The 27,323-nt window shown below is 39.5% G+C and overlaps 1 protein-coding gene across 11 annotated transcripts in view; it reads right to left on the bottom strand.

Annotated features, from left to right (window-relative positions):
• MAGI2 (membrane associated guanylate kinase, WW and PDZ domain containing 2) overlaps positions 1 to 27,323 on the bottom strand; it is a 1,117,725-nt gene that overhangs the window by 42,644 nt on the left and 1,047,758 nt on the right. For all 11 annotated transcript variants that reach the window (XM_034765732.1, XM_034765767.1, XM_034765757.1 and 8 more), the window contains 4 exons: positions 13,606 to 13,791; positions 9,754 to 9,910; positions 5,204 to 5,444; positions 4,009 to 4,152 (listed from right to left, as the gene is read on the bottom strand). In XM_034765732.1, coding sequence (XP_034621623.1) covers positions 4,009 to 4,152; positions 5,204 to 5,444; positions 9,754 to 9,910; positions 13,606 to 13,791 — 728 coding nt within the window. The remainder of the gene's footprint in view (positions 1 to 4,008; positions 4,153 to 5,203; positions 5,445 to 9,753; positions 9,911 to 13,605; positions 13,792 to 27,323) is intronic.

The raw sequence follows: 27,323 nt of genomic DNA, 5'->3' as shown, positions 1-27,323 counted from the left end.
GGACCAGGGACCTCCTGCAGGCAAGCTGCCGAAGGCAGCCTCCCTGCCGTGCTTGGGGTGGCAAAAAAGCTAGAGCGGCCCCTGCAGGAGGCCAATATGGCTGCACAGTAGGACAATGGAACAGACGGCTTAGGGAGGTCATGAACGCTTCTTCACTGGAAGTTTTCATAAGGAGGATGTATAGTCATCTGTCCTGGATGGTTTAGACACAACAAATCCTGATCTTGGCAGGGGGTTAGACTAGATAACCCTTGTGGTCCCCTCTAACCTTCTAATACATTGGAGTTATTTAGCCCTTACTCCTCAGGATTCCGAGTTTGAATGTATGCTGATAGACTTCCAAATTATTCAGGACTTACCCAGACTAAGTTGAACCAGCAAACCTGTTGAGATCTGCCCATCATTAAGGTTATGTGATGTCAGCCAATGAAGAGCAGAAAATACAAATTTGGATTAGACACGGCACTTTGGGCTTGCCTACACTAGGAAGCTGTACCACTGTTAATACACTGGTATTCTTAAAAGGGGGTACAACCCCACTAGTGTGGACACATCTTTATTGGTATAAAGGTGCTTTATATTGGCATAGCTATTCCTGTATGGGAAGGGGAATAACTATACCAGTGTAAGTCACTGTTATACCAGTATAACTGCATCCACCCAGGGAATTTTACTTGTATAAATATAATGATAAAAATCTCACTCCGATATGTCACAGTTATACTGGTAAAATTTTTAAGTGTAGAGCAGGCCTTAATCCCTAACATGGTCAATTTTATCTTAACATATTCTTCACAATGGTATATCCAGCCTTAACTTCTCCTTTCTTGACTTGGTTCATGTGGCGAATGACACAGTTATGTATATTATTTTTTAAAAGTATTATATATATATATTGGGGGGGGGATAGCTCAGTGGTTTGAGCATTGGCCTGCTAAACCCAGGGTTGTGAGTTCAATCCTTGAGGGGGCCACTTAGGGATCTGGGGCAAAATCAGTACTTGATCCTGCTAGTGAAGGCAGGGGGCTAGACTCAATGACCTTTCAAGGTCCCTTCCAGTTCTAGGAGATGGGATATCTCCATTATTATTATTTTTTTTTTTATATGAATCTCAATTTATCTTTGCTATTATCCTGCCTTACTGCTGGGAGTTAAACCCAAGGAGGTTGTTAAAGGGGAAGCAAAGAGGAAAATGAAACTCTGACAGATAAAGCTATTTAAGGGAACGATGCGAGGAGCTATTAATTGGTAAATGCCCCTGCCTGGCTTCCAGCAGGCTGGCATGGTTTACTCTTCTCAAGACTGAAAGCCTAGGACCAAAGGGAATCCTGAACCATAAAGATGCTGGCATAGGAAAGAAGTGGGCGCTAAGTGGGCTGTCAATAGCAGCAACTAGAGATAAGTTGCTGGCAGATAGAGAGACACGAGTCCTGCAGCAAGGAGGCTGACTCCCACAACCGAGAGATGTGAATAAACTGTCCTTAGTTGAGCTCTGAATACAGTGGTTAAGCTTAGGTAAAGATATGTGTGTACAGGACTCTTTGTATGCAGTGTTGTAGCTGTGTTGATCTCGGGATATTAGAGAGACAAGATGGGTGAGGTAATATCTTTTATTGGACCAACTTCTGTTGGTGAGAGAGACAAGCTTTTGAGCTTCCTGAGGAAGAGCTCTGTGTAAACTCAAAAGCTTGTTTTTCTCACCAACAGAAGTTGGTCCAATAAAAGACATTACCTCGCCCATCTTGTCTCTCTATAGGATTCTTTGTTGTTTAAACCCGTTTTCCTAGATGCTATGTTCTTTTTGGCAAATAAATGCTACTTTGTTTTGAAGAAACTGTTTTTGAGTCACTTTAATCAGCTGGTCATTTGTCCCCAGAGGTAAAAGGCTTACAGATGCCAAACCCAGTTGAGCCTGCTGGGTTAACATGGTTGTTGTTGGTGGAATGCAGCCCAGAGATCTGGTCTAGCATGATTCCACCCAGAGAGGTCTCCAAAGGAGTGCATTTGCAAAGGACAAAAAGGGGTTTAAGGCATGGCCTGCCCGGTATCCGTGACAGTTGGCTTTGTATAACAACTATATAAATTAGACAAGTTTTTAAATTTATTTTAGAAAAGAAATTAGTATTTTTTCATGGAACAAACAATTAGTATGTTTTCATGGAACATTATAAAATATTTCCCAATGAGACTGAAAAGAGCCATGAACTGGCTTACTGTCCTTACTTGTTTAAAATAGATATAGTAGTATTCACTCATAAGGTCTATTTTATACTTGTGATATTATTCTATTCAAATGATGCATATAATTTTACTGGTCAGATCTTTGGCTAAATATAGGAAATTACTTGCAATGATACTTCTCTAAAGGCACCATCCTTCATGGTTCTGTAATCTCGGTCATATGCCCTAAACTATATGACTTCCAGCATTGACTGTAAAGGAAGAGCTCTACTGCTTTCCTCACCATTAGTTACACGCTGGCTAATATCATATATCCTGGTTATGACTTTTTATTAAGTACAATAAACGATGATAATACAGCAATAAAGGAACAAATGAAAAGACAAGTAAAAAAATTAAAATCTAAGATTCCAAAGTCAATGTTAACTCACACCTACATTATATACTCTATATATAGTTAGTCAGTGGTTCTCATTGATTGGGCAGTGCTGGCTGTGTCTAGGTTCCTAGTGGAAGGGGAGTTGTTGGGTGCTCTGTGTTTCCATAGCTCCTCTTCAGGCAAGCTCACAATGCCTGGGGCTTTGTGGCCTATGCGTACTCCAGGACCAAATCGAATCTTAAAAACTGTATGTGACACATGGACCATAACAAAATTTTGTATTAGCATGGTCAGACCCCAGTACTCTTTAAAGACAGAAAGTTAGACTTGTTGCGGTTACATGGGATGCAAGTGAGGGCAGAATTTCATTCAGAACTGCTTTCAGAGTAGCAGCTGTGTTAGTCTGTATCCGCAAAAAGAACAGGAAAGTATTCAGAACTGCAACATTACAACAATCCATTCTCTTTCTAGTATAGCACTATTTTTCCATTTCCCATCTTTATGATTAAATATTGGAGCAACAAGGCAGCATTTGTTAGATATTTTAAGGAAAAGTTTGTGTACTGATTCTTGGTCTAACTGTACTGTCATGGTTGCCTTTCCGCACACTTTTTTGTGCAATGAATTGTTATGTATTAACGTGCAAGTGCAGATGAATTTATACCTACTCTTCAGATAAACTCTTCACTATAACAGCTGGACAGGCCAAAAGCACAAATCTTGATCCACTTATTTTGTAATGTGGAATTTCCCAAATTAACTTTGCAATTTTGTCACACTCGGTGCACTGATGTGGTTTTTATTATTATTTATATTATAACAACATCTAGAAGCTCCAACTGAGTTTCGAGCTCCATTGTACTAGGTGCTATACAAACAACTAGTGAAAGTTAGTTCCTGACAAAAAGATATTATAATTTAAGTGGATGAAACAACGCGGGGTGAGACAGAAGTGAAGTGACTTTCTCAAGGTCATAAGCACACAGTGGAAGAGCCAGGATTAAAACCCAGGTCTTTTGATACCCAATCCATTGTCCAATATACTAGATCACTGTGTCTTTGTATTTGGATTACAGAAATAAATAATTACCCTGCTATTATTTTTATTAAGAAAGCAACAAACTCTTCATTCCTTGGAGTTTCTAAGATGTCTAGAAATGAATGAAAGAATATGGAGAAAATTGCAAAACAAAGCAATCAAAAATTACATATCCAATCCACAAATAAATTACCTACTGCCTATTTAATGTAATTTATTCAGCTCGTTAGGCCATTTAACAATATAAAAGCGTTTGTCCTTCGCTAGACAAGTATTATAGGAGTTCTATCTGATCTTGTCACAAAATATAACTGTTTCTTACATGCAGTGCGCAAAATCCTCTGAAAAAATATATATATTTCTTAGAATTTATGTTATGGAGCTGTTTCAAAAGAGTTAAATTACTCACCCTCATCCTTCCATTTCTTATCGCTGGCCCATCTTCTGCTAACCTCAGCACATACAAATCCATTTTGTATTCTCTTCCTCCTCGAATACTAAATCCAAACCCTTTGGCTCCCTTCTCCATGTCAACAGTGAAATAATCAAAATCCTGTATAGACACAGAGTAAAAACACATTAACTATGTGAATGGATTTGTGCACATTAAGGAAAAAACACAACCAAACCCTTTGAACATATGTTTGAATGTGGAATTACCCAATATTCTTGTACAAAGAATATATTTTTACATAGGCAACAGGTGTGTACATATTTACATGGAGACAGCATGTGTGCTTGCTTTGAAAATATGGCCTTAGAAGTGAACTCTATAGAGGGTTGTCCTAGGAATGTGGTGTTCACTGAGGACTTCTGGAAACATGTGCCTCTTGATTTAATAAACTTTCTGCCATCTGCTTTTTCCCCCCTTATGCAAGGAAAGGGGGAAATTTTTTAACCCAAATTTGCACCAGATCCTTCAACCTTGACACCCATTAGTAAACACCACTCATGAGAACATTCCCATTCAAATCAACAAACTACTAACATAAGGCTTACTTCTGGGAATAAGCATTGCAAGATTGGGCTCTGTGTAAAAAGAGACATCTGGCTAATTTGTATATAGATTGTTTCTGCTGGCATAGATTATTTCACATCAAGTCATAACACACACAAGATTGATCTTCTGAAAAAGGAGAAGCTTCCTTTTCAGACACAAGGACATAGAGATATTTGTAATTTTTCTGATTATAAATAAGGTATGTCTTCTACAGTGGCAGAAAGATGATAATTTATGTAGAAGTCCCATCTGAACTGGATACAGCCAGAGTTTATTGATTTAGGGCTGGATTGTGCCTTTAAAGCACAGCCCGTGGTAAAAGACTATTTATGCTGCTGGTATACAGTGGGTTGAGAAGAATAATGCTCTGGAAAATGCATTTTCTCATCATTATTTGAAAACCCCAAAATATAAAAAATAGTCTACCTGCAGCTGTAACAACAGTATTATAAATAGTATTATTTTAGTGTAAAAATAACAGCACTTTACAAGCATTAATGAAGTTGGAATTAATTTCTTCTGCAAAAAAATATAAATCATAATACAAACGTTCAGGTCAATTTAAAGACCCTGCTTTCAGAGCTGTGATTATTTCACTTTGTACCTGGGGCTGCCTGTAATCTGACAGAGGATATTGCCTGGTGTCAGGAGAATGTTGTCTGTAATCTATTAAAGGTGGCTGCCTGTAGTCCAGAGGTGGTGGCTGCTGGTAATCCACTACTGGAGGATGCCTGTAGTCTAATGGAGGCTGTCTATAGTCCGCTGAAGGCTGCCTGTAGTCAGTAAATGGAGGTTGTCGGATGTCGGGTTTCACATCCTGTCTTGCTTTTACTTCTGACCTATAACTGAGTAAGTTAGAATGATTATTTTAGTTATTTAAAATTTCAGAAATCTGCACAATGCTAAAAGAATTTGCAGAGAGGCATTAAATGCAATACTGAGAGATAAAAAGCAACTGAACATCTGTAAAATTGTGTCAAACTGGACTTCACTGAGAGGCAGATGGTGCATTTGAAATGAGCTTTCCAAGGCAAAAATTGAGATATCTTAAATTAGAGCTTACTTTTGAAAATTTGGCCCTAAGTGACTTGTCCAAGGCAGTACAGTATAATTTCCCCATAGACCACAGTGGGATCAGGATTGGGCCCTAAATGGCAGTGACAGGAACAGAACCCAGGAGTCCTGACTCCCATGTACCTTGTGTAACCCAAAGATGAAATTTCACAGAAGAAAATATAATACAAAGCAAAAGACTGAATTTGTTTATGGTTTTCCAGAACTTAGAGTGCAGTAGACTAAATAAGGATTTAAAATATTGAAGAGATTCAGAGGTTTACAGCCTCTATATTTTACTAATGTAAAAGCTATTTTTTTTTTGGTGAGCTCTCAAATTCAGAAACGGACATTTTCTTTGTACCAGCCATTATCTGACTAATAGAAAGAAATCATTGATATAGTATCCATTAATATAGTGTACACTAAGTGCTCTGATTCACTGCAAGATCGTATGGTAGCAATTCCTAGTAAGCCATTCTAGGATTTAAATACAGATCTAGAATATGATGCACATTTATGAAGGAAGGAAACAGAATTTGGTTAATAAGGATTTAATACTTTATAAATATTATTTTAATTGCTAACTAGTTGAAAGAAGATGCTAACAATCTTTTTTGTCTGATGTGTATTTCAGGCTCTGCTCTAATAAAGCTTCAGCATACCTAGTAATAACACTCATACCATGAAAAGGGAATCTGTACTAGGTTTTCAAGGAAAATGCTTAGTTATGCAAATGAATGTATTCAACATGTGGAATTAATCTGAGCATTGTTTTCTGTCTTTGTTCATTTTTCCCTGGAAATAACTTGCATAATGTGTTAGATGGCTTTGTCTTAGGCTACAACATAGACACTTCATTGATACAGTACATTTCTGTAAACTAGCCATTCCTAGCTACATTTCCAACCAAACAGAGATAAGAGGGGAAATGATTTGAAACTTGAATTATTTTCATAGAGATTGCAAACATAGACCTGACACATATACTATTAAAACTTGTACAAAGTATTCATAATGGGATCTGCTTTTTTATATCAAAGCTTCTTATCTTCTTTACTTCTTTAGTATATTGATTCCATGTAACAAGGACATAGAGAATCTAGGCTTATTGTAATATTGAGTCTGTTTAATATAAGCAAAGTAAATTTATTGCTTGTAATTTAAAAATATTAAATATGACTTAGGATTTTGACTGACTGATACAGAACAACAACTTTTTTTCTGGTGAATAACTATATAAACAAATTATAACATATTAAAAATGGGTAAAATACTACCCAATGTCAGCTAATAATAGAATTATTTCTGAAACACTGGACAGCTTAACACAAGTTCACAATATACTGGCATATCAGTATCCCAGAAGATGATGCTATGCTATACACAAGTTATAACAATAATATTTTTTGTTGAATATGTAAATAGGTGTGTTAATGCATATACCTTACTGGACATTCAGTAACATAGTGGCCAGATCATCCTTTAAGAACTTAAAAAAATTAATATAGTTTATATGTCACAAACTAAGGTCCCAATCCTGCAAACATTTATTACCGAGCATTGTGCTGGTCAATGGGACTTCTGATGGGGCTTGAAAAGAATTTTTAGGATTGGGTTCTACAGTTACTTTAGCAGAAGCATGTATCTTTCTGGAGCTGGCACTGTCAGGCAGGTGTCTAATGAAATGTAAGGAAAAGGAACCTGAAAAACTGTATGTGTGTGACTGGCGGGTGCAATCGCTGCTTACTCAAGGTTTTTGCAGGACTGGCAGGTCGCTCAAACAGTACGGTATGGAGCACTACTCTGGCTGCATGGTTGCAATGCCACTGAATGTAGGGGTATCGGGGCCAAAATTTATGGAGTGCTCTTGCGATCTGGCACATGGGGTGTCTGTTCCTGTGTAGTGGAGCATAGGGGTGTCTGCTGAGAACTCAACTCTTGGCAGCATCGTCTCATGCACTGTGTGGATAAAAGAGAGGAAAGACTCCCTGGCTGAGGGAGACCCAATGTCCTTGCTGTGAGGGAGATGACTGGGGACCAGAATTTAAAATCCGTCCCCACTCCCAAGTAATATCTATATGGTGATACCGGTAGAAATGGAGGAGAAAGGCATTTTGGATAAGTAAATATGAGGGCTGTCAATTGATCACAGGTAACCCAAGTGATTAACTCAAAACAAATTAACTAGATTAAAAAAATTAATCGTGATTAATTGTAGTTTTAATCACACTGTTAAACAATAATAGAATACCAATTTAAATGTATTATAAATATTTTTGACTGTTTTTCTATATTTTCAAATATATTGATTTCAATTACAACACAGATTACAAAGTGTACAGTGCTCACTTTATATTATTATTTTTATTATAAATATTTGCACTGTAAAAAAGATAAATAAAAGAAATAGTATTTTTCAATTCACCTCATACAAGAACCTCTTTAGTGAAAGTGCAATTTACAAATGTTGATTTTTTTTGTTACATAACTTCACTCATAAACAGAACAATGTAAAACTTTAGCGCCTACAAGTCCACTCAGTCCTACTTGTTCAGCCAATCGTTAAGACAAACAAGTTTGTTTATATTTACAGGAGATACTGCTGCCTGCTTCTTATTTACAATGTCACCTGAAAGTGAGAACAGGTGTTCGCATGGCACTTTTGAAGCCGGTGTTGCAAGATATTTACGTGCCAAGTATCTAAACATTTGTATGCCCCTTCATACTTTGCCACCATTCCAGAGGACATGATTCCATGCTTCTGTCATCAGTATGGAAGTAGGACTGAGTGGACTTGTAGGCTCTAAAGTTTTACATTGCTTTATTTTTCAGTGCAGTTATGTAAAAAAAATCTACATTTGTAAGTTGCACTTTCACAATAAAGAGATTGCACTAAAGTACTTGTATGAGGTGAATTGAAAAATACTATTTATATTTGTAATAAAAAATAATAATATAAAGTGAGCACTGTACACTTCGTATTCTGTGCTGCAACTGAAATCAATATATTTGAAAATGTAGAAAACATCTAAAAATCTTTAAATAAATGGTATTCTATTGTTGTTTAACAGTGCAATTAAAACCGCCATTAATCACATTTTTTTTAATCTCGTGATTAATCGAGATTCATTTTTTAAATTGTTTGACAGCTCTATAAATATGATTTGTGTATTAAGCATAGGTGACTGACAGGGCATAGCACCTGATCTACAATAAAATGCAGAAACTCCGGCACTGGCATTTATTGTTTATGGGCCATGGTCTGGCTGAGGTACATTACTCGGTCAAGTTTAGCATAAAGACTGACAGTGTAATCAGTTTTATCTGACAAGCCAAAAAATTAATCCAATCACAAAATAATGTTGACAGAAAATCACATAATGTAAGAACTATTGTAATATTCCACAACCTAAATCTATGTCAAATACATTCTGATCATAATGTAGCTGGTCACAACACTCTAGATTTCCTCCTAGCCCACTAAGTAATACACTGTATCATTTCATTCAAACTATGTCGTATACACAAAAAATCATACATGTATTGAGAGCTAAACTAGAGAAATCAGCTGGGGAAAAATCAGTTTGCTGTAGATAAAATCCGTTGTTGAACTGAAAAATATTGTATTGACAACAGTGCTTTACGATGCAGAAGACATGGAGGTGGGTGTGAGGGTTAAAAAGAAGGCCATTTCACCAAGAGCATACTAGATATAAATGTGTTTCGTAAATGTCAGGAACATAAAAATGAAGTTTATTAACAATGAAGTTATGAGCAAGAGATACTAGAATATGCTTTAGTTCTCTGGCAAAAAATATCACGCCAGTAAATAGTTCTAAGAATCTGAAGTTTGAACACAGCGTTCCCTGTTTCGGGAAAGTTTTGCTCCTTGTGTAGACTGACGTCTCTCACACATGTAGGTGAACGATACATTTCAGTTTAATCGAACACACAATTTATGTTTTATAAATGTTGCCCCTCGAATGTTGGCAAGAGGTAACATGAAATGTCACAGTAGTTAGAAACAGAGAGAAGGTCGATTGGATCAGGTCTCACACTGTACCGAAAGGAAGCAGAACGTGGAGCAGCTGCTCTTACCTGTTTTCATGTCCTTGTAACTGGAGCGGTTGTGGCGGTGGTGGCTGTACTACGGGACTGTGGTGTGCTACAGGGCTCTGCTGAGCCATGGGGCTGTGTTGCTGTGCCATGGGGCTCTGTTTCTCTGAGCTTGGTGCTGAAGCTGGACTGTTCAGCTCTGCATAATGGGAAACTGGAGATTAAAGAGCTGTCACAGTGTGGCATTTAATAAAGGGCAAAGGTAGACAATAATCATTTTTGTAACACTCTACCTCCAATTATTTATGTTTTGTTGCTTTTATTATAATTATTATCATAATTAGATTTTAAGACATCTGAACCTACTGGACTTCATTTGATCTCCTCTGAGATCTATAATCTTGGTCACTTTTACAACTCAGGCTGACAAATCTGTTATTTAAAACTCAACTGAACTGGGCAAAGAGCTGCTGTGGTTCATAGTTTCTTTGAAAAGCCTATAACTACCGATCTTTGGAAACTTTTCATTTTGGGAGACTGAAGAATCTTACTGCTTTCATTACAGTTATGGGATGACAAACTGTTGCAACAAGATTTAAAATGCTTTTGTTTGCTCCTGCTGCTTTTGAAGTCAAATGGAGGTTTGAGCTGTCAGGTAGGGTCATGGACAGTGGAGCCAACCTTTATAAATACATATTAACCAGTTCTTATTATCATTTATATCACAGTAGCATGCAAAACAGCCTAAGAGCTCTACAACTGTACACTGTAGAAACTCAGTCCCTTCCCCAAACACCCAACATCTAAAAAGAGGAAGGGTAGGGAAAGGCATACAACATACAGATGAAGTGCTAGACTGTAGATTCGCCACAAACAAGGGAGACTAATCTGCCTTCAGGTTTCCCCTTGCTCTGGGTTGAGGGAAGAAGCAATACCCTGCACTAGGCTTAGTGATACAGATTATTTCCCCCAATGTCTGGGATGTACATTTATGTGTGTGTGGGACGGGAGGGAGAGAGGGAGTGCCTGGGCTCTGCTCACAAGCACAAGAGGGGATAGAGCAGCTCTGCAGAAGCTACTTATTCCTAGATGCTACTACACACAGTGTGCATAGCTGGTGTAGGGACATGAGGGGCTGCAGCTGGACAAGTGGGGCCACGATCTGTCTCAAACTGATCAGCGAAAAAACCAGCACATGTTTAAAAAGGGTTGGTGTGTGTGTAATATATATATACATACACACACACATGTACTTCTAGACTCATATATATATATATATGTACATATACACACACACAAACTGTCCTCAACAGCTGTCTATCAAGCCATTGTTAGTTCCTTTTATAAGATAAAGTGGCATTACTATTAACTAGTTAATTTGATCTAGAGCTTTTTTGTTAATTTAACAATTTACTATTGACTATTTATTCAACTTTCCATAACAATTGACTATTTTATACCTATGACTATTTTCAAAGTTTGATTCTTTTAGCATACTTTTTTTTAAATGTTTGTCTAATTTAGGACAAATTGTCAAAAATACCTCTAAATTTGCATTCAAAAAGTTTGAGGCTGAAGGCACAAACAGCACTGGTGTGTGTACATTGCATATTTACATGTCTACAAGCACAGTTTGCATGTACAAGTGTGATTTGTGCTTCACAATTTCAGAGGCTGGTTTGAAAATATGATCCCTCATGCCTATGCTAGACACTTATAAACACCAGTCAAATCATACATTAATACTACTGCATAGCATTTCTATAGCACTTTTCACCTGAGTGCACTTCACAAAGCTATTAGATACTATTACCCCTTTTTATTAATGGGGAAACTGACATTTGAGGTTAGGTAAGTGCCTAGTGTCAGTGAGTCAGTAGCAGAACTAGGAATAGAATCCAAGCCTCATGTTACCTGTGCTGTAACCTGTAGAACAGAGGTTGTCAAACTATGGCCCATGGGCAATGTCCTGCCCGACGCTTGAGCTCCCGGCCAGGGAGGCTAGCCCCCAGCCCCTCTCCTGCTGCCTCTCCCCCCCTGCAGCCTCAGCTCGCCGTGCTGCCAGCGCTCTAGGCGGCAGGCTCCTGCCGTGCAGCGCAACAGCGTGGTTGGCTCCAGCTAGGCGGCGCGGCTGCCAGTCCTGCTGCTCTGAGCGGCATGGTAAGGGGGCGGGGAGCAGGGGGGTTGGATAAGGGGCAGGGAGTCCCAGGGGGCAGTCAGGGAGGAGGGGGTGGTTGGATGGGGTGAAGGTTCGGGGGGGGGCGGTCAGGGGATGGGGAACGGGGGGGGTTGGATAGACGTGGGAGTCCCGGGAGGCTTGTCAGGGGGCAGGACTGTGGATAGGGGTCAGGGCAGTCAGGGGACAGGGAGCAGGGAGGGGTTGGATAGGGGGGTGAGGTTCTGGGAGGGGCAGTCATGGGATGGATGGGGATGGGGGCCAGGCTGTTTGGGGAGGCTCAGCCTTCCCTACCCAGCCCTCCATACAGTTTTGGAACCCCAACGTGGCCCTCGGGCCAAAAAGTTTGCCCACCGCTGCTCTAGAACAATCTCTTCTCACCAGCAGCTCCAGAGTCTGCCCATGTTGCAGCACTCAACATTTCATATGTGCTTCTGCTTTTTCTTTTCTATGTAAATTAATCAGTGTCACCAGGGGTGGACCTATTTGCTAGTATACATTTCTGTTAGCTAAATGCCTGTACAAGGTTGCTTTCAATGGCATAGCATGGATTATGCACTATATAACCCATGCCTGAAGAGGTTTACAAAACAGATCTCTGGGTAATGTATGCCACTAACTTTAAATCTCTTTCTGAACAAAAGAAAGAGTCTGAACAAATTTGAACTGGACGTATGGATATAATTGCTATTTGGAACGGGTGAATGCTTTAAGGAGTATCTGCTAAGAAGAGCTGACCTGTGCTCTTCCTGTACATTTAGGTGTTTCTTCACACTGAATTCATTTATTGACATAGGGGCAGCATTATCCAGGGCCAGTGTCTGCCAATTTCCGCTGTATACCAGCAGAAGAGCATTATACTCAGTATGAGTTAAGCTGATAGTACTGACAGAACTGAAGGTCATCTAAAAAGCACACAGATCAGCAAGTGATCTCATTGGTTTCTGTATTTGACATTCCTATCCACACTAGTATTCTGCTACTGGGACTTAAAGTCACAGTTTCATTAATGCAATGGAATTCATATACTAGCACTGCAGCTCTTTCAACTTAAATTACATGAAGCTCACATCAAAGAAACTCCACTGATTGGTTTGCAGGGTGATGCCCACAATAATGAGTCTGTTACCTTGTCTGCATCTGACAAACTGAGCCCTTTGGAGCTTGGTTCTCCCCTACCTTGCATAGTCACTTATATCTGTGCAAAACAGTATCAAATCAAATTTCTCCCTTCGCTCCAGAGGTGGCATTTTACATCCATTTTTGCAGTCACTCACTACAGGTATAAATGAATACACAAGATGACAGTTTGTGAGTCACTCATTTCCCACTGGCTAAGGACTTGATTTTGTTCTCTTACACTTGTGAAAATAAGGAGTAACTCAATTGAAGTCAGTGGAAATCAATAATATAAAAAGGAGTGAGCTCAGAATCAGGCCTTTTAGTGAGTATTTTACATCCATGTCAGAAGGCAGTTCTTCCACAAGTCTATAGCACACACACTGCAGTACTCCCTATGCCATCAGGTTTCTTTAGGTTCTTTGAAACATACATCCACAATTAGATTGTTTTCAAGAATTCAGATAATATTCTAGCTAGTTCTAGGGTTGCAGCTGTAACCTTTTTGTACAGCACATGCAAGATTCAAAACAAAAACTCTTCAAACTAACTGGAGGTAACATAACTTTCTTCCCGGGCTTTAAGGCTTAATTACTTACCCTCCTGAGGAATGATGCGAAGTGTTACACTAAGACCTGCATCTTTAATTAGCTTCACAATATCTGCATGAGGCATGTTAATAATAGACTGGCCATTCACAGCTAAGATCCGGTCTCCGACTTTTAGTTTCGTACAGCGATCAGCAGGACTTCCATCAATTATCCTCCCTATTTTATGGGGTACAGCTAGATAGGGAAAAATATTTATAGTTAACAAATGTTACAGTAGGCGGTGGTATCCATAGACAGATGGCCACATTTTCAAGAATTTCCCAGGTAAATTAAAAAAAAAAAACAAATAGGTGCACAGAGCCAGTTATTATTTGTATTGCTATTGTGTCTATAGGTCCCAGTGAGGGTTCAGTACCCCCTTGTGGCAGGTGCTGTACAGACACGAAGTACAAAGACAGTCCTGCCTAAGAGTGCTTACAAACTTGGCAGATGATAAGATGCTACAAGCGGGCAAAACAAACAGATGTGGGGCGTGACAGAAGAATGCAACAGTGAAAGTTTAAATTTTGCACAATAAATAGTAATCACACCTGGCCACAGACCTCTCAATGTACAGAATTTCTTTCATTTTTAGATTTTATTATAAAAGTACAACCTAGAGAATATTTCCAAATATTCATATTTTTTAATATGGAAAATAATTTGAATATATGCATTCAACATACTGTTCTCGCCCCCTCCTTATATACACTCAAAGACAAAATGCAAATCATACCAGGGATTTATTGCAGTTTGCATATTCACATGTCAGGGTGAATGTACTCTTACAGTGTAAGAAGTATATGGCATATATATGTGCAATATGCATATACACATATGTAAAGTCTAGTCTTATAACATTTTCAGCTCAAACTTGTTTCTCTCTTTGCTACCTTCCCCTTCATTCTCTAATTCTTTCTGTGTTCCATCTCATTCTCCCCCTCATATTTTCTTGTCCTGTGTCTTTTCCCTATTTCCCAGTGTTCTTCCAAGCTCTTTCTCCACCCATCTTTTCTTGCTATGCAATCTCTGCTCCTTATCTCAGATCACTTTGCTTATTCACTAGATCGCTTGTCTACAGCTATTCTTTTCTTTTCTTGTCCCTCAGCCCACACTCACCAATCTCACTTCTTTCTCCCTTTCCGTTACACGCACACACTCATTCCAATGTAACTTAATTATCTAACCTGTTCCCATCCCTATGCTGAGTGTCTCCCAGACACCCCATACCTACGTCTTAGCACCCTTAGCACAGAATTCCTAGGTCTCACCACCTTCCTCCCTCTTCAGCAGAGGTGGCTGTTGGAAAGCTCCCCTTTTCAAGACCATCTGCATGGTATGTGAGCCCTTTGGGTTTTGTCCTCCTGCCTACTTGCTGCTTGCCCACCTTTCAGCTATATCATGAGTGGATGTGACTTCCAGGCTGAGGAGGCCAGCCAAGACTTGGAACACAGAAATGATGATCCATGGACATGGCACAAAAGCAATGAAACCCACTCTCGTTGTTACAGCGTTTGCATTTTGTGGGGGAATAATTTGTTGCCCCTAGAAATCAGGTTCACTTTGCAGTTCCAAATCCCACCTATCCTTTCCAACATGCAAAAGGACTCCTTAACTGAGCTGTAACCCATAATTTTCCCTTTTTCTTTATTCCAGAGATGTACCTGAAACAGTTTGGTAAAGAGCTACTCAGTAGTGTTGTGTTATTCATATCCAAAGGGCAGGTAACTATTGATAACAAGCATCTCTACATCTTTGGACAGCTGGATTTCTATTCAAAATCTGGGTGGCTAAGGAACTATCTGTTTCTTATACTACACTTATATGACACTCACTACCAGGTATCTGAGCATCTTACACACTTTTATCCTTACAACACCGCGGTAAGGTAGGGAAATACTGTTAGCCCCATTTTACACATGGGGAACTGAGGCAGAAAGGCTAAGTGATTTGTCCAGGGTCATACAGGAAGTCTGTGGTGGAGGAATAACTTGAACCTATGGCTTCCCAAGTTCGTGGCCTAACCACTGGACCATCCTTCCTCTCACCAAAGAGTAAGACAGCCAGTAGTTACCGAGGAGAACTAAGTGGTTTATTATTAACGGTTCCAGGTTTAGGAATAAACTGGCAGGATTTCTTTTCCGGAACCCAAATTTTAAAAGTAGAGTTAAACACAAAATCCTCTCCTGATTTTTTAAAAAGATGTCCTTTGATGGCCAGTCACAATTCACAATCTTATCTGAGTCATTTGCTGATTACACTGCACCACCAACTGATCAGAAGGTTTAAATATTTTCAATGCTGGCTAATCTAGTCTGCTAATAAAAGGCCTCCTACTAGCCACTGAACATCAGCCAGCACCACAGCAATAAAGGAGCGGCATGAATTCCTATGGCCAATTCTCAATAGCTGCCCCAGTCTCCAAAACATCAAAAGAGACCTACCATTGTCAACAATGTAGTTTGAAGTTTAGCGTCAAATCTGAATAGAGCAACCTGTATGGAAGAGGTCATTAGTGGTGCATATGAGCACTATAATTATCTGGTCTTTTAGAGAAATTATCTGCTTTGATTTAAAACCTAATAACTCCTGAAAATGACACTTGCAAAATAAAAAGAACAGGAGTACTTGTGGCACCTTAGAGACTAACAAATTTATTAGAGCATAAGCTTTCGTGGGCTACAGCCCACTTCTTCGGATGCATATAGAGTGGAACATACATTGAGGAGATATATATATACACACATACAGAGAGCATGAACAGGTGGGAGTTGTCTTACCAACTCTGAGAGGCCAATTAAGTAAGAGAAAAAAAACTTTTGAAGTGATAATCAAGATAGCCCAGTACAGACAGTTTGATAAGAAGTGTGAGAATACTTACAAGGGGAGATACAAACATTGAATCTAATGACTCAGCCATTCCCAGTCCTTATTCAATCCTGAGTTGATTGTATCTAGTTTGCATATCAATTCCAGCTCAGCAGTCTCTCGTTGGAGTCTGTTTTTGAAGTTTTTCTGTTGTAAGATAGCCACCCGCAGGTCTGTCATTGAATGGCCAGACAGATTAAAGTGTTCTCCCACTGGTTTTTGAGTATTATGATTCCTGATGTCAGATTTGTGTCCATTAATTCTTTTGCGTAGAGACTGTCCGGTTTGGCCAATGTACATGGCAGAGGGGCATTGCTGGCACATGATGGCATATATCACATTGGTAGATGTGCAGGTGAACGAGCCCCTGATGGTATGGCTGATGTGATTAGGTCCTATGATGATGTCACTTGAATGGATATGTGGACAGAGTTGGCATCGGGCTTTGTTACAAGGATAGGTTCCTAGGTCAGTGTTTTTGTTCAGTGATGTGTGGTTGCTGGTGAGTATTTGCTTTAGGTTGGGGGGTTGTCTGTAAGCGAGGACAGGTCTGTCTCCCAAGATCTGTGAGAGTAAAGGATCATCTTTCAGGATAAGTTGTAGATCTCTGATGATGCGCTGAAGAGGTTTTAGTTGGGGGCTGAAGGTGACAGCTAGTGGTGTTCTGTTATTTTCTTTGTTGAGTCTGTCTTGTAGGAGGTGACTTCTGGGTACTTGTCTGGCTCTGTCAATCTGTTTTTTCACTTCAGCAGGTGGGTATTGTAGTTTTAAGAATGCTTGATAGAGATCTTGTAGGTGCTTGTCTCTATCTGAGGGATTGGAGCAAATGCGGTTATATCTTAGAGCTTGGCTGTAGACAATGGATCGTGAGATGTGTCCTGGATGGAAGCTGGAGGCATGTAGGTAAGTGTAGCGGTCAGTAGGTTTCCGGTATAGGGTGGTATTTATGTGACCATCGCTTATTAGCACAGTAGTGTCCAGGAAATGGACCGCTTGTGTGGATTGATCTAGGCTGAGGTTGATGGTGGGATGGAAATTATTGAAATCATGGTGGAATTCCTCAAGGCCTTCTTTTCCATGGGTCCAGATGATGAAGATGTCATCAATGTAGCGCAAGTAGAGTAGGGGCGTTAGGGGACGAGAGCTAAGGAAGCGTTGTTCTAAGTCAGCCATAAAAATGTTGGCATACTGTGGGGCCATGCGGGTACCCATAGCAGTGCCGCTGACTTGAAGGTATTTCAAATGTGAAATAGTTGTGGGTGAGGACAAAGTCACAAAGTTCAGCCACCAGGTTAGCTGTGACATTATCGGGGATCCTGTTCCTGATGGCTTGCAGGCCATCTTTGTGTGAAATATTGGTGTAGAGGGCTTCTACGTCCATAGTGGCCAGGATGGTGTTTTCTGGAAGATCACTGATGGATTGTAGTTTCCTCAGGAAGCCAGTAGTGTCTCGAAGATAGCTGGGAGTGCTGGTAGCGTAGGGTCTGAGGAGAGAGTCCACATAACCAGACAAGCCTGATGTTAGGGTGCCAATGCCTGAGATGATGGCGCGTCCAGGATTTCCAGGTTTATGGATCTTGGGTAGCAAATAGAATATCCCTGGTCGGGGTTCTAGACATGTGTCTGTACAGATTTGTTCCTATGCTTTGTCAGGGAGTTTTTTTAGCAGATGGTGTAGTTTCTTTAGGGAATCCTCAGTGGGATCAGAGGATAATGGCCTGTAGAATGTGGTGTTAGAGAGCTGTGCCCCTCTGCCATGTACATTAGCCAAACCGGACAGTCTCTACGCAAAAGAATTAATGGACACAAATCTGACATCAGGAATCATAATACTCAAAAACCAGTGAGAGAATACTTTAACCTGTCTGGCCATTCAATGACAGACCTGTGGGTGGCTATCTTACAACAGAAAAACTTCAAAAACAGACTCCAACGAGAGACTGCTGAGCTGGAATTGATATGCAAACTAGATACAATCAACTCAGGATTGAATAAGGACTGGGAATGGCTGACTCATTAGATTCAATGTTTGTATCTCCCCTTGTAAGTATTCTCACACTTCTTATCAAACTGTCTGTACTGGGCTATCTTGATTATCACTTCAAAATTTTTTTTCTCCTACTTAATTGGCCTCTCAGAGTTGGTAAGACAACTCCCACCTGTTCATGCTCTCTGTATGTGTGTATATATATCTCCTCAATATATGTTCCACTCTATATGCATCCGAAGAAGTGGGCTGTAGCCCACGAAAGCTTATGCTCTAATAAATTTGTTAGTCTCTAAGGTGCCACAAGTACTCCTATTCTTTTTGCGGATACAGACTAACACGGCTGCTACTCTGAAACTTGCAAAATAAAAAGTTTTAAAACTTGGAAACAAACCAAACCACAGAATTTACTATTCGTTATGTGCCTTGTTTTTTAACTCAAATTTAACCAACAATGATTCCTAAAATTGAGATTGTCTATTTATTATTGGGCCTCCCTAAACTACTTTTTAAAGAACTGGACTAGATTACAAAATTAATGAAGCTATGTTTATTTATATCAGCTAAGGATCTGGCCCATTATTTGGATGTTAGTTCTATAATATAAAAAGACTGGGACAGAAGAACAATTGCTTTATTGTTGTTTTCTTTACTAAAATCTATATTTTTTTATCCTAGCAACTAAAGAGAACTGTACAGAGAAAAAGATACATTTACAAACATTTTTACAAATATCTTAGCATTCACTGCTAGTATAAAATGAATCGTTAACAGATGATATGTTCAGAATAAAAGTGTCCACAAAACAAAGTTAAAATTCCCTTTCCTTTTATAAAGGTTCGCCGAGGTAACTGTACAAACTCACCTTGCACATCGCTTATGCAATCACAATTCACAAACCCCCAATACAACTTTTGTTTCTATTATTGAAGAAAACACTATTCATGCCATTCGAGCCCTTTCTGAAATGCAGCAAATCATTAATTTTCTGAACTGAAGATACAGGTAACTACTCTGAAACTCAATCCATAGATTGCATGCTTCTTTAACATTATGCTTCAATCAAAAATACAAATTTAGCTATAGCTTTAGTAATACTGACACAATTAGAAGAAGAAGGCTAACGGCATATTGGGCTGCATTAATAGGAGCATTTCCAGCAGATCGTGGGAAGTGATTATTCCCCTCTATTCGGCAGTGGTGAGGCCACATCTGGAGTATTGCATCCAGTTTTGGGCCCCCCGCAATAGAAAGGATGTGGACAAATTGGAGAGAGTCCAGTGGAGGGCAACAAAAATTATTAGGGGGTTGGGGCACATGACTTATGAGGAGAGGCTGAGGGAACTGGGCTTAGTTAGTCTACAGAAGAGAAGAGTGAGGGGGGATTTGATAGCAGCCTTCAACTACTTGAAGGGGGGTTCCAACGAGGATGGAGCTAGACTGTTCTCAGTGGTGGCAGATTACAGAACAAGAAGCAATCGTCTCAAGTTGCAGTGTGGGAGGTCTAGGAAACACTATTTCACTAGGAGGGTGGTGAAGCACTGGAATGGGTTACCTAGGGAGGTAGGGGCATCTCCATCCTTAGAGGTTTTTTAAGGCCTGGCTTGACAAAGCCCTGGCTGGGATGATTTAGTTGGGGTTGGTCCTGCTTTGAGCAGGCAGTTGGACTAGATGACCTCCTGAGGTCTCTTCCAACCCTAATCATCTATGATTCTATGATTTTTATGAACTCAGGTACTTGCAGAATGCACCGTTGCTTGGGAAATAAGTACCCATAGGGTGGCACTTTGTTTGAAACCTTTCTTTACATTAAAATCTAATGAATTATGAGTAACCACATTTTGTACAAAAATACAGAGTTTATTCTGCCACTGTTGCAGTTGCATAACTTCCACATGCGTATACTGATGGAAGACTAGATACCCAAAAGGAATAAAACAGCAAATTGACAGTGAAATAATTTACATTTATAAAGTACCTTGTCATCAAATCACTTCATAAACTATATACTACATCTACAATAATAATTTAACCCATGACTGAAATGCGGCCACCTCTGGCCTGGAATGCCACAGCTGTATCACATTACTAGAGCAATAGTAGTACACAACAGATCAGAAAGCGAAGCAGCCCCTTTGGGGAATTTAAGTAGGAAGAAAGTACTCGGACTATCCAGGCTGGAATTTGGCTATAACACCCTGGCTAAAATTCCTGTGCTTGCCATTGCTAACCTAGAGATGATACTGTCAATACCACAGGGTCCCATAAAGCTATGCAGGGTCACTGGTTTGGTACTGATTCAGAGGAAAGAGTGCCTCTTATTGAATAACTAACACAACTTCACTAAGCTACTCCGTGTAGGTGTCCCATCCAAGCAGTAACCAGGCCTGATGCTGCTCAATTTATGAGACCATAGCTGGAGATAACAAGGCTACTGGACATGAGAAATAAGTCTAATTCAATTGTAAATTGGGAGGGGAGAAGCAGAGGTGAGTTTGGTTTTTTTGATTAAAGGTTTACACACCATTGCAAAACTTTTACACTTAAGTGCTATGTATTGAATGGGAAAAAGTGACTTTCAACAGCTGTTAGAAACAGTGTCCTGCCTAACAAGGTAGAAAAAAGGCAGTGAGAGTTCTGTTCTGATAATGTAATGCTTCTATCTTGATGCTTCTTTGGTACATTTTTTTGTCACCTGATATCCAGATGGGGAGGCTCTGTAAGATTCTCTCCAATATGTACCATTTAATTAAGTTTTGGTTAAAGTGCTATTTTTTTTCTTGATTCACTTCTTGATAGTTACTTTTGTCCAAACAAAACAATTTGGAACCTGTGGCTTAAAAAAAAAATGCACAAAACACTTTAGCAGGGGATGAATGTTTCCACTTGTCTTTGAAGTTCTTTACTAGTCTGTTCACCCCTTTGTATAAGGAATTAAGTGGAAGCAACTCTCCAAATATTTTTCTTTTGAACCACAGTGACTCTGTAGTCTGAGACTCATTCTGAAGAGAGAATTCTGTCCTCTTATCTCTCATCATTGCAGCAGCCGGACTGTAATTCATATTTTGCAGATGTCCAAGCCTGCAGCAGTCATGGGGGAATATTGTGACACATGGTTTTAACAGCCCCACTTTATTTTCATTGCCTTTGGATGTGGATGAATACATGCTCATCCCACTGTAAAGAGTGATAAAAGATCCTATGTAGCTTTCTTCTGAGGGTAAGTAACTTTATTTGTGTCATCAGATCCCACAGCGTATAACCTACATGGGTGAAAATTCATGCTGAAATATATGCTTTATATAGGTCAGTGTATGATTAATAGTTAGGAATATGTGAAATTAATGTAACAATAATGTATGAAATATGCTCTCTCTCTTCAGGTGGGTGTATTTTCCCCCCATTAATCTGAAGTCCTCTCAAAATGTGACAGTTGTTTCAAAGTGATAGTCGTGTTTAAGCTCTTCAGGTCTCGTTAATATGTTTATTTATTTTTCAGACCACGCTGGTCCTCTGCCTTCACTCAGTGGTGTTGAGCATCCAGGGCTCAATCCTGCAAGGTGATGAGTTTTTTGGCTCTGATACAGTGACACACTTCAGCACGTGCTTCACTGTGTGAGTAGTTCCATAGACTTCAATGGGACTACTCACATAGTTGAAGCTGTGTTGGACTGAATTGTGCTAGAGTGCTAATCAGTACCTTGCAGGAACTAGCCCTTAGATTTCACTCATCCTAACTAAACCCCCCCTGCAGTTTCAGTCTGATACTTTATTTTATTTCCTGAGCGAGGCCTCAATCCTGCAAAAGGATCCTAAACCACAGATCCTTAACCACCCCGCAGTGTCCCAATGATTTGGTCAGGGAATAGAACGTGTGCCTGTAGACCTCTTCGTAGGGTAGCAGCTTTATGCTGTTTTGCAGTGTTGCTCTATCCTGTTAAGCAACTGCCATGTTCTGTCCTAGAGGTGGCTGCAATTATCGTAATTTGCCAAGCACTTCAAAATGAAAGGAATGATGAAAAGTAAGATGATGTATTTTATATCATAAAATGAATAATCTTATTATAGCTAGTAAGGATTATTTGTTGAGTTTGATTGTTGTGCTTTTATTTTGGCTATTGCCATTTCTCTCTCTTAACTTCCTTTGCTCTAACTACCTTGCTCATTTGCTGCAGGTAACCCTCAGCAAAACAGGCTAATTCAACCAGACTTGGATTAGAAAAAAAATTCAGTTTTCACTTTACAAATCTGTTATGGCAGAAAATTATTGCTTTTGGTGACATTGGCAGAAAACTGGCATTGTGAGATGCAGTTGCTGAAAGTCTGTAAAAGTTTAAGAACATTGTAGTAACATAGGAAAATTACATAACCAAATAGGCAAACAATAAAACAAAGAATAAGCAGCTGGTACTTTAGAGGTGGTACCATGCCAGCAACGAGGTTCCTATCAAACAAATCTCCCTTTAAAAATAAAGTCACATACTGTAATTAAGTGAACCATTACAAAATAGAACTAGTTCAGCGAACAAGACAAACTACAATTAGCAACTACATGCCTAGAGCAACCTACAATTTTTAATGTATTTACATTACATTCTATTTAGTGTCCGTGATAGAGGATCTATCAAAAATGGTTCTGAGTAAATACTAAATATCAAATACATTTGTAACCAGTAAAATATTAATAGTGCCAACTTAGCAGCTTTGCACAATTACTGTGAAAATTCACTACCCTGGGCACAAAATCCACCTACATGCCCTTTATCATGCTGATTGGGGTTAGTGAAAAAAATCATATTTTGCTTTCCCATTAAAAAAAATTGTCCACCCAGTGAGTGAAGCCATAACCCCAGATCCCAAAGTGGAGGGGAAGCTTGCACTCTTACAGCATAGCAATCTTACAGAAGTGGATGCTGGCAAATGTGCTCACAAGGGACCTGACCTTTCTGCTGCCCCTTTTGTAAAACTCAGTGCCTGCTTGAAGACTTGACTCCTGGGAGCCTGCAGTGGGCCCATCCCCCCTCTTTGTGCCCCTGACTCCCATCCCCAAACAGGGAGACAGGGAGGAACCGCCCTAGGAAAGCTGCCCTCCTATACTCCTTAGCCTTTAATTACCTTGGCCAGTCATGGGGCTGGACCTCCTTCTTGGGATAATCCTTCTCCTCTATTGCATACCCTCTCTCCTCTGCCACCGCTGCCTCCTCCTGCTCCTCCAGCTTCTCTCCCCCCAGACTGCGCAATGAGAGTCTGATAAGCGGCAAGCTGCGGCTATTGCCAGCAGGGTTCTGTGGTGCTGGATTCACAGCAAAAGCCACAGGTTGTGTGTTGCGCTCCAACTGCCCCCATGGATCCTGCTGGCACACTCTAGGTATCTAGAGTGCATTAATGCAGTCCAGCACGGTCCACATGTAGCTAGAATGCAACATGCAGCCTGTGGCTTGGGCAGTGAATCCAAAAGCATTTTAACCCCATTCAAATTTTCCATGGCTTGCCTACTATCAGACCCTCACTGTGCAGTCTCTGCATGTGCCACAGGGGCAGTGGAGAAGAAAGCCCCAGCAGCCACCCTATTTGCTGTGTTTGTTGGACCTGAGTGATGGTGAGTGACACACACATATTGTTTTACATATGTGTGTGTGCGCACATGCTTCAGCTTGCAAAATTAGTAGATTTAAACCCGAATTACTAATTTCATAATTACATTAAAATCAGGATGATTATGAAAAAATTAGAGAGGGTGGCATCTCTGCAATGGTTGCAGAATTTGTGAAGTTGGCCAACGAAGGGGTGCCTGAAGCATTTGCAGTAGGAATACAATTTGGCCTAGGACCCACTGCTACACCAGTGCTCGATGTCTGTCCTGGCACAGTGTGATGACTAGCACCAATCATATTTAAGGAAAATCAAGATAGGGCTTGAATTCTGAATTTAGGAGTCAAAGGGATGGGACACATTTTTAACATAACACTGATTAAAAAGTGTGGAAGATCTGATTTAGTTAACTAATTTATTTACAGCTCTCTGTAAACGATTTTATTTTTAAAGACACTTAGTAATATTTCTATATTTTAAAGATAAAACTAGTCCAAAGCCAAGTTTTTGTACCTCTGCCACAAAAGATTTTTTTAAATTTCACGTTTTAGAAAGGGCAAAAAAAATCCAGGAGTTGGTTATACGCTATGATCCATATGCTTGCTTCAGCTTGATGTGCATATACAAGGCAAGAATAGACCCTTGGTGCTAAATAAAATGCTGCCTTTCCCTCTTCTCTTTCCATCTCTTGCTCTCTTTATAAACAAAAATAATTTCTCCTGACTCAGATTCACAAGAGCCATACTGAGCTCCAAGTAATTTCTCAGCATGCCCGCTAGAAACAGCTGAACATTACAAGCAGGTGTTACCAACAAGTAATGTTTCTCACATCTATACATGCAATGTTCTCTCATATCCTCTCTATTCCCCCCCTGACAGTTGAAATAGCATTGTATAAAAAGCCACTAGGCTATTGTCTCACATTTTTTTCATGTACAATAGTTAAACATCAGAAGTGATCACATGAAGGGGAAAAAAATCAAACCTCTACTGTTTCTATTAAATCCTCTGGCAGATAATAACTTCTTGCAGTATTTTCTTAATGTAAATGGAAACAGAAACTAAACCAAGTAAATGAGCTCTCCTGAGCCAGCTGTCCTTTCTAATATGTTATACAGTTGATCACATGAATATTTATTGTGTCCTCAATTCGCTATAGGTGAGAGTTTTCATTCAACCAACAGGCCCCAGCATATCAGGTTTTAATTTGGAGACTATAATAAATGTAAAAATCTGTAATGTTATTTTTACTGAATTAACTTAAATTCAGTAACAACCCCATAATGCTTGCTGAACCTGTGCACAGAAGGCCTTGGCCTCCAACTTAGCTTTTATTATTTCCTTGTTACTGCAAGTGAGGCTTCTTCATAAAGTTTCTTCAAATAAAAAAAGATCAGTTTGACTGGTATTTGGGTCTGTTGATCCCCCGAAGTCCTGTGATAGGCACGCTAAAAAAAGAGTGTAGCTATTGCAGAGTGGTCTCCTCACAATAAATCCCTCCCAAAAGGCCTATAGCTCTTAATTCTCCCCACTGTAAAGTGTGGGCAAAATTCTATACAAAAAATTGTGGAACCAACACATGCTGAATGTAATCAGTCACCCACTCCATTTTGTTGTCTTGGGCACTCCTGTTTTTCTGTGTATGTGTGTATTTGGGCTGCAAATTCTTCCAAGAATGGAGCTTGTTCATTCTCTGTAAAGCATCTAACATATTGATTTCTTTAGAAAGAGTTTCCAGTAAACTATGTGTGGACAATAAGTATTATTAACTATTTCCAGAGAAATTGGAGAAGTGGTGATGCTTGAGTCAACGTTACTGTGCCAGGCACAATTTTATGAGAATCAGCATAATTATAAAATGTAAATAATGATTCAGTACAGAATTACCAAAAACATTTTTGTAAAGAAAAGAATATGTAAAAAGGCCCTAAATGGGTTTTGTGATGGTTTTCTTATTCCAGTACAGCATCAAAGGAGTTGTCAGTGAAACATGAAGACATATCACTATGTGCCCATGACTATTAGATTTATAACACGTTTTAAAACAGACCCTAAATAAGAGACGACAGACAGAGGTCTCTGGTTTCTCACAAAATGCAGGCTTAACTGACACCTATAAAATCCAAGATAAGCTTCTGAATGACTACAGAAAACAGCATTATAAAAAAGTTTACTTCGGACTTAGAGTTTCTTTGAACTCCTTGGGGTTTTGAGATAAAGAACAGCGTTATTGACTGACTGATGAACCTGCGTGTGTGAGATCTGAGACTAAGCTTTGTGCCCCCACTTCACCTGTACTTCTTAGTGGGTAGCAAGGTGCCTCAGGATACAAACCGAGGAGAAAGATTCACCTCTGACAAATCTCCAAGCTTTAAAGAGAGCTGAAAATCTGAAGTGTAAGATGTCTATCTATCCCTGCCTAGATATCTTTGAAAACAGCAATGAAAACCACCTGCAATGTGATTACACAGTGGAACATACTTGTGATTTATGAGCAAAGAATCTAATTTTCCATTTCGATTTTTACTTATTTTAAGAGTTTATTTTTTGGCTGGTTGTTTGCCTTTTAATCTGCAAAACTAGGTTTCTCTACATAGTTTGAAGCTAAAATTGGTTGTTCACGGCAAATGACAAACATACCAATTAAAAAAAAATAATGAAACAATTTTAAAAGCTTAAGTGAGACAAAAGAGATTGCTAATGTTATTGGAAATTCTTCACTGTTATTCTCAGGCTTCATTGCTCCCCTGGCCATTCAATATCTTTGGAGCACAGAGCATGCAGAATGCTTCCCACACCACTTTCGTTAATATATGTGGGCCCAGTCCTGCAAACGTACAGATGACTAGTCCATTTGGAATGAGTGGGACTGCTCATGTGTGTGAGTTTGCAGGATCAGGATCTGTCAAGGAAACATTACCGTGTTTTGGTGAACTCCTGGGGGATCAATGGGAGTTCTTCTATAGACTTCAGTGGAGCCAGGATTCCACCCTCTGTTTTTATCAGTATTTCTTTTTGGAAGTTGTTCATAATAAAATTAGAATCAGTGTTTGTTAGTTGGTGGCTTTCAGTCTAAAATGAAAATGAGAAACCATATTTATGGTCTCCAAACATTTAACTGACAGGGAAAATGACACAGAATCGTTTGAAAAACTATTACTTCAGTTCACAGATTTTTGATTAATTACATTGGCTATCTTCCTAAGAATAAACAAATATTATACTCTTTTTCTCCAGAGACTAGATTTTACAATTGAATAGAATTGATTAAAGATTTTCC

This window comes from Trachemys scripta, chromosome 1 (assembly GCF_013100865.1).
Source record: "Trachemys scripta elegans isolate TJP31775 chromosome 1, CAS_Tse_1.0, whole genome shotgun sequence".
In the NCBI taxonomy this organism is placed as follows: Eukaryota; Metazoa; Chordata; order Testudines; family Emydidae; genus Trachemys; species Trachemys scripta.
Note: the sequence above shows the minus strand (reverse complement) of the source record. Positions and strands in the feature narration are given on the sequence as shown.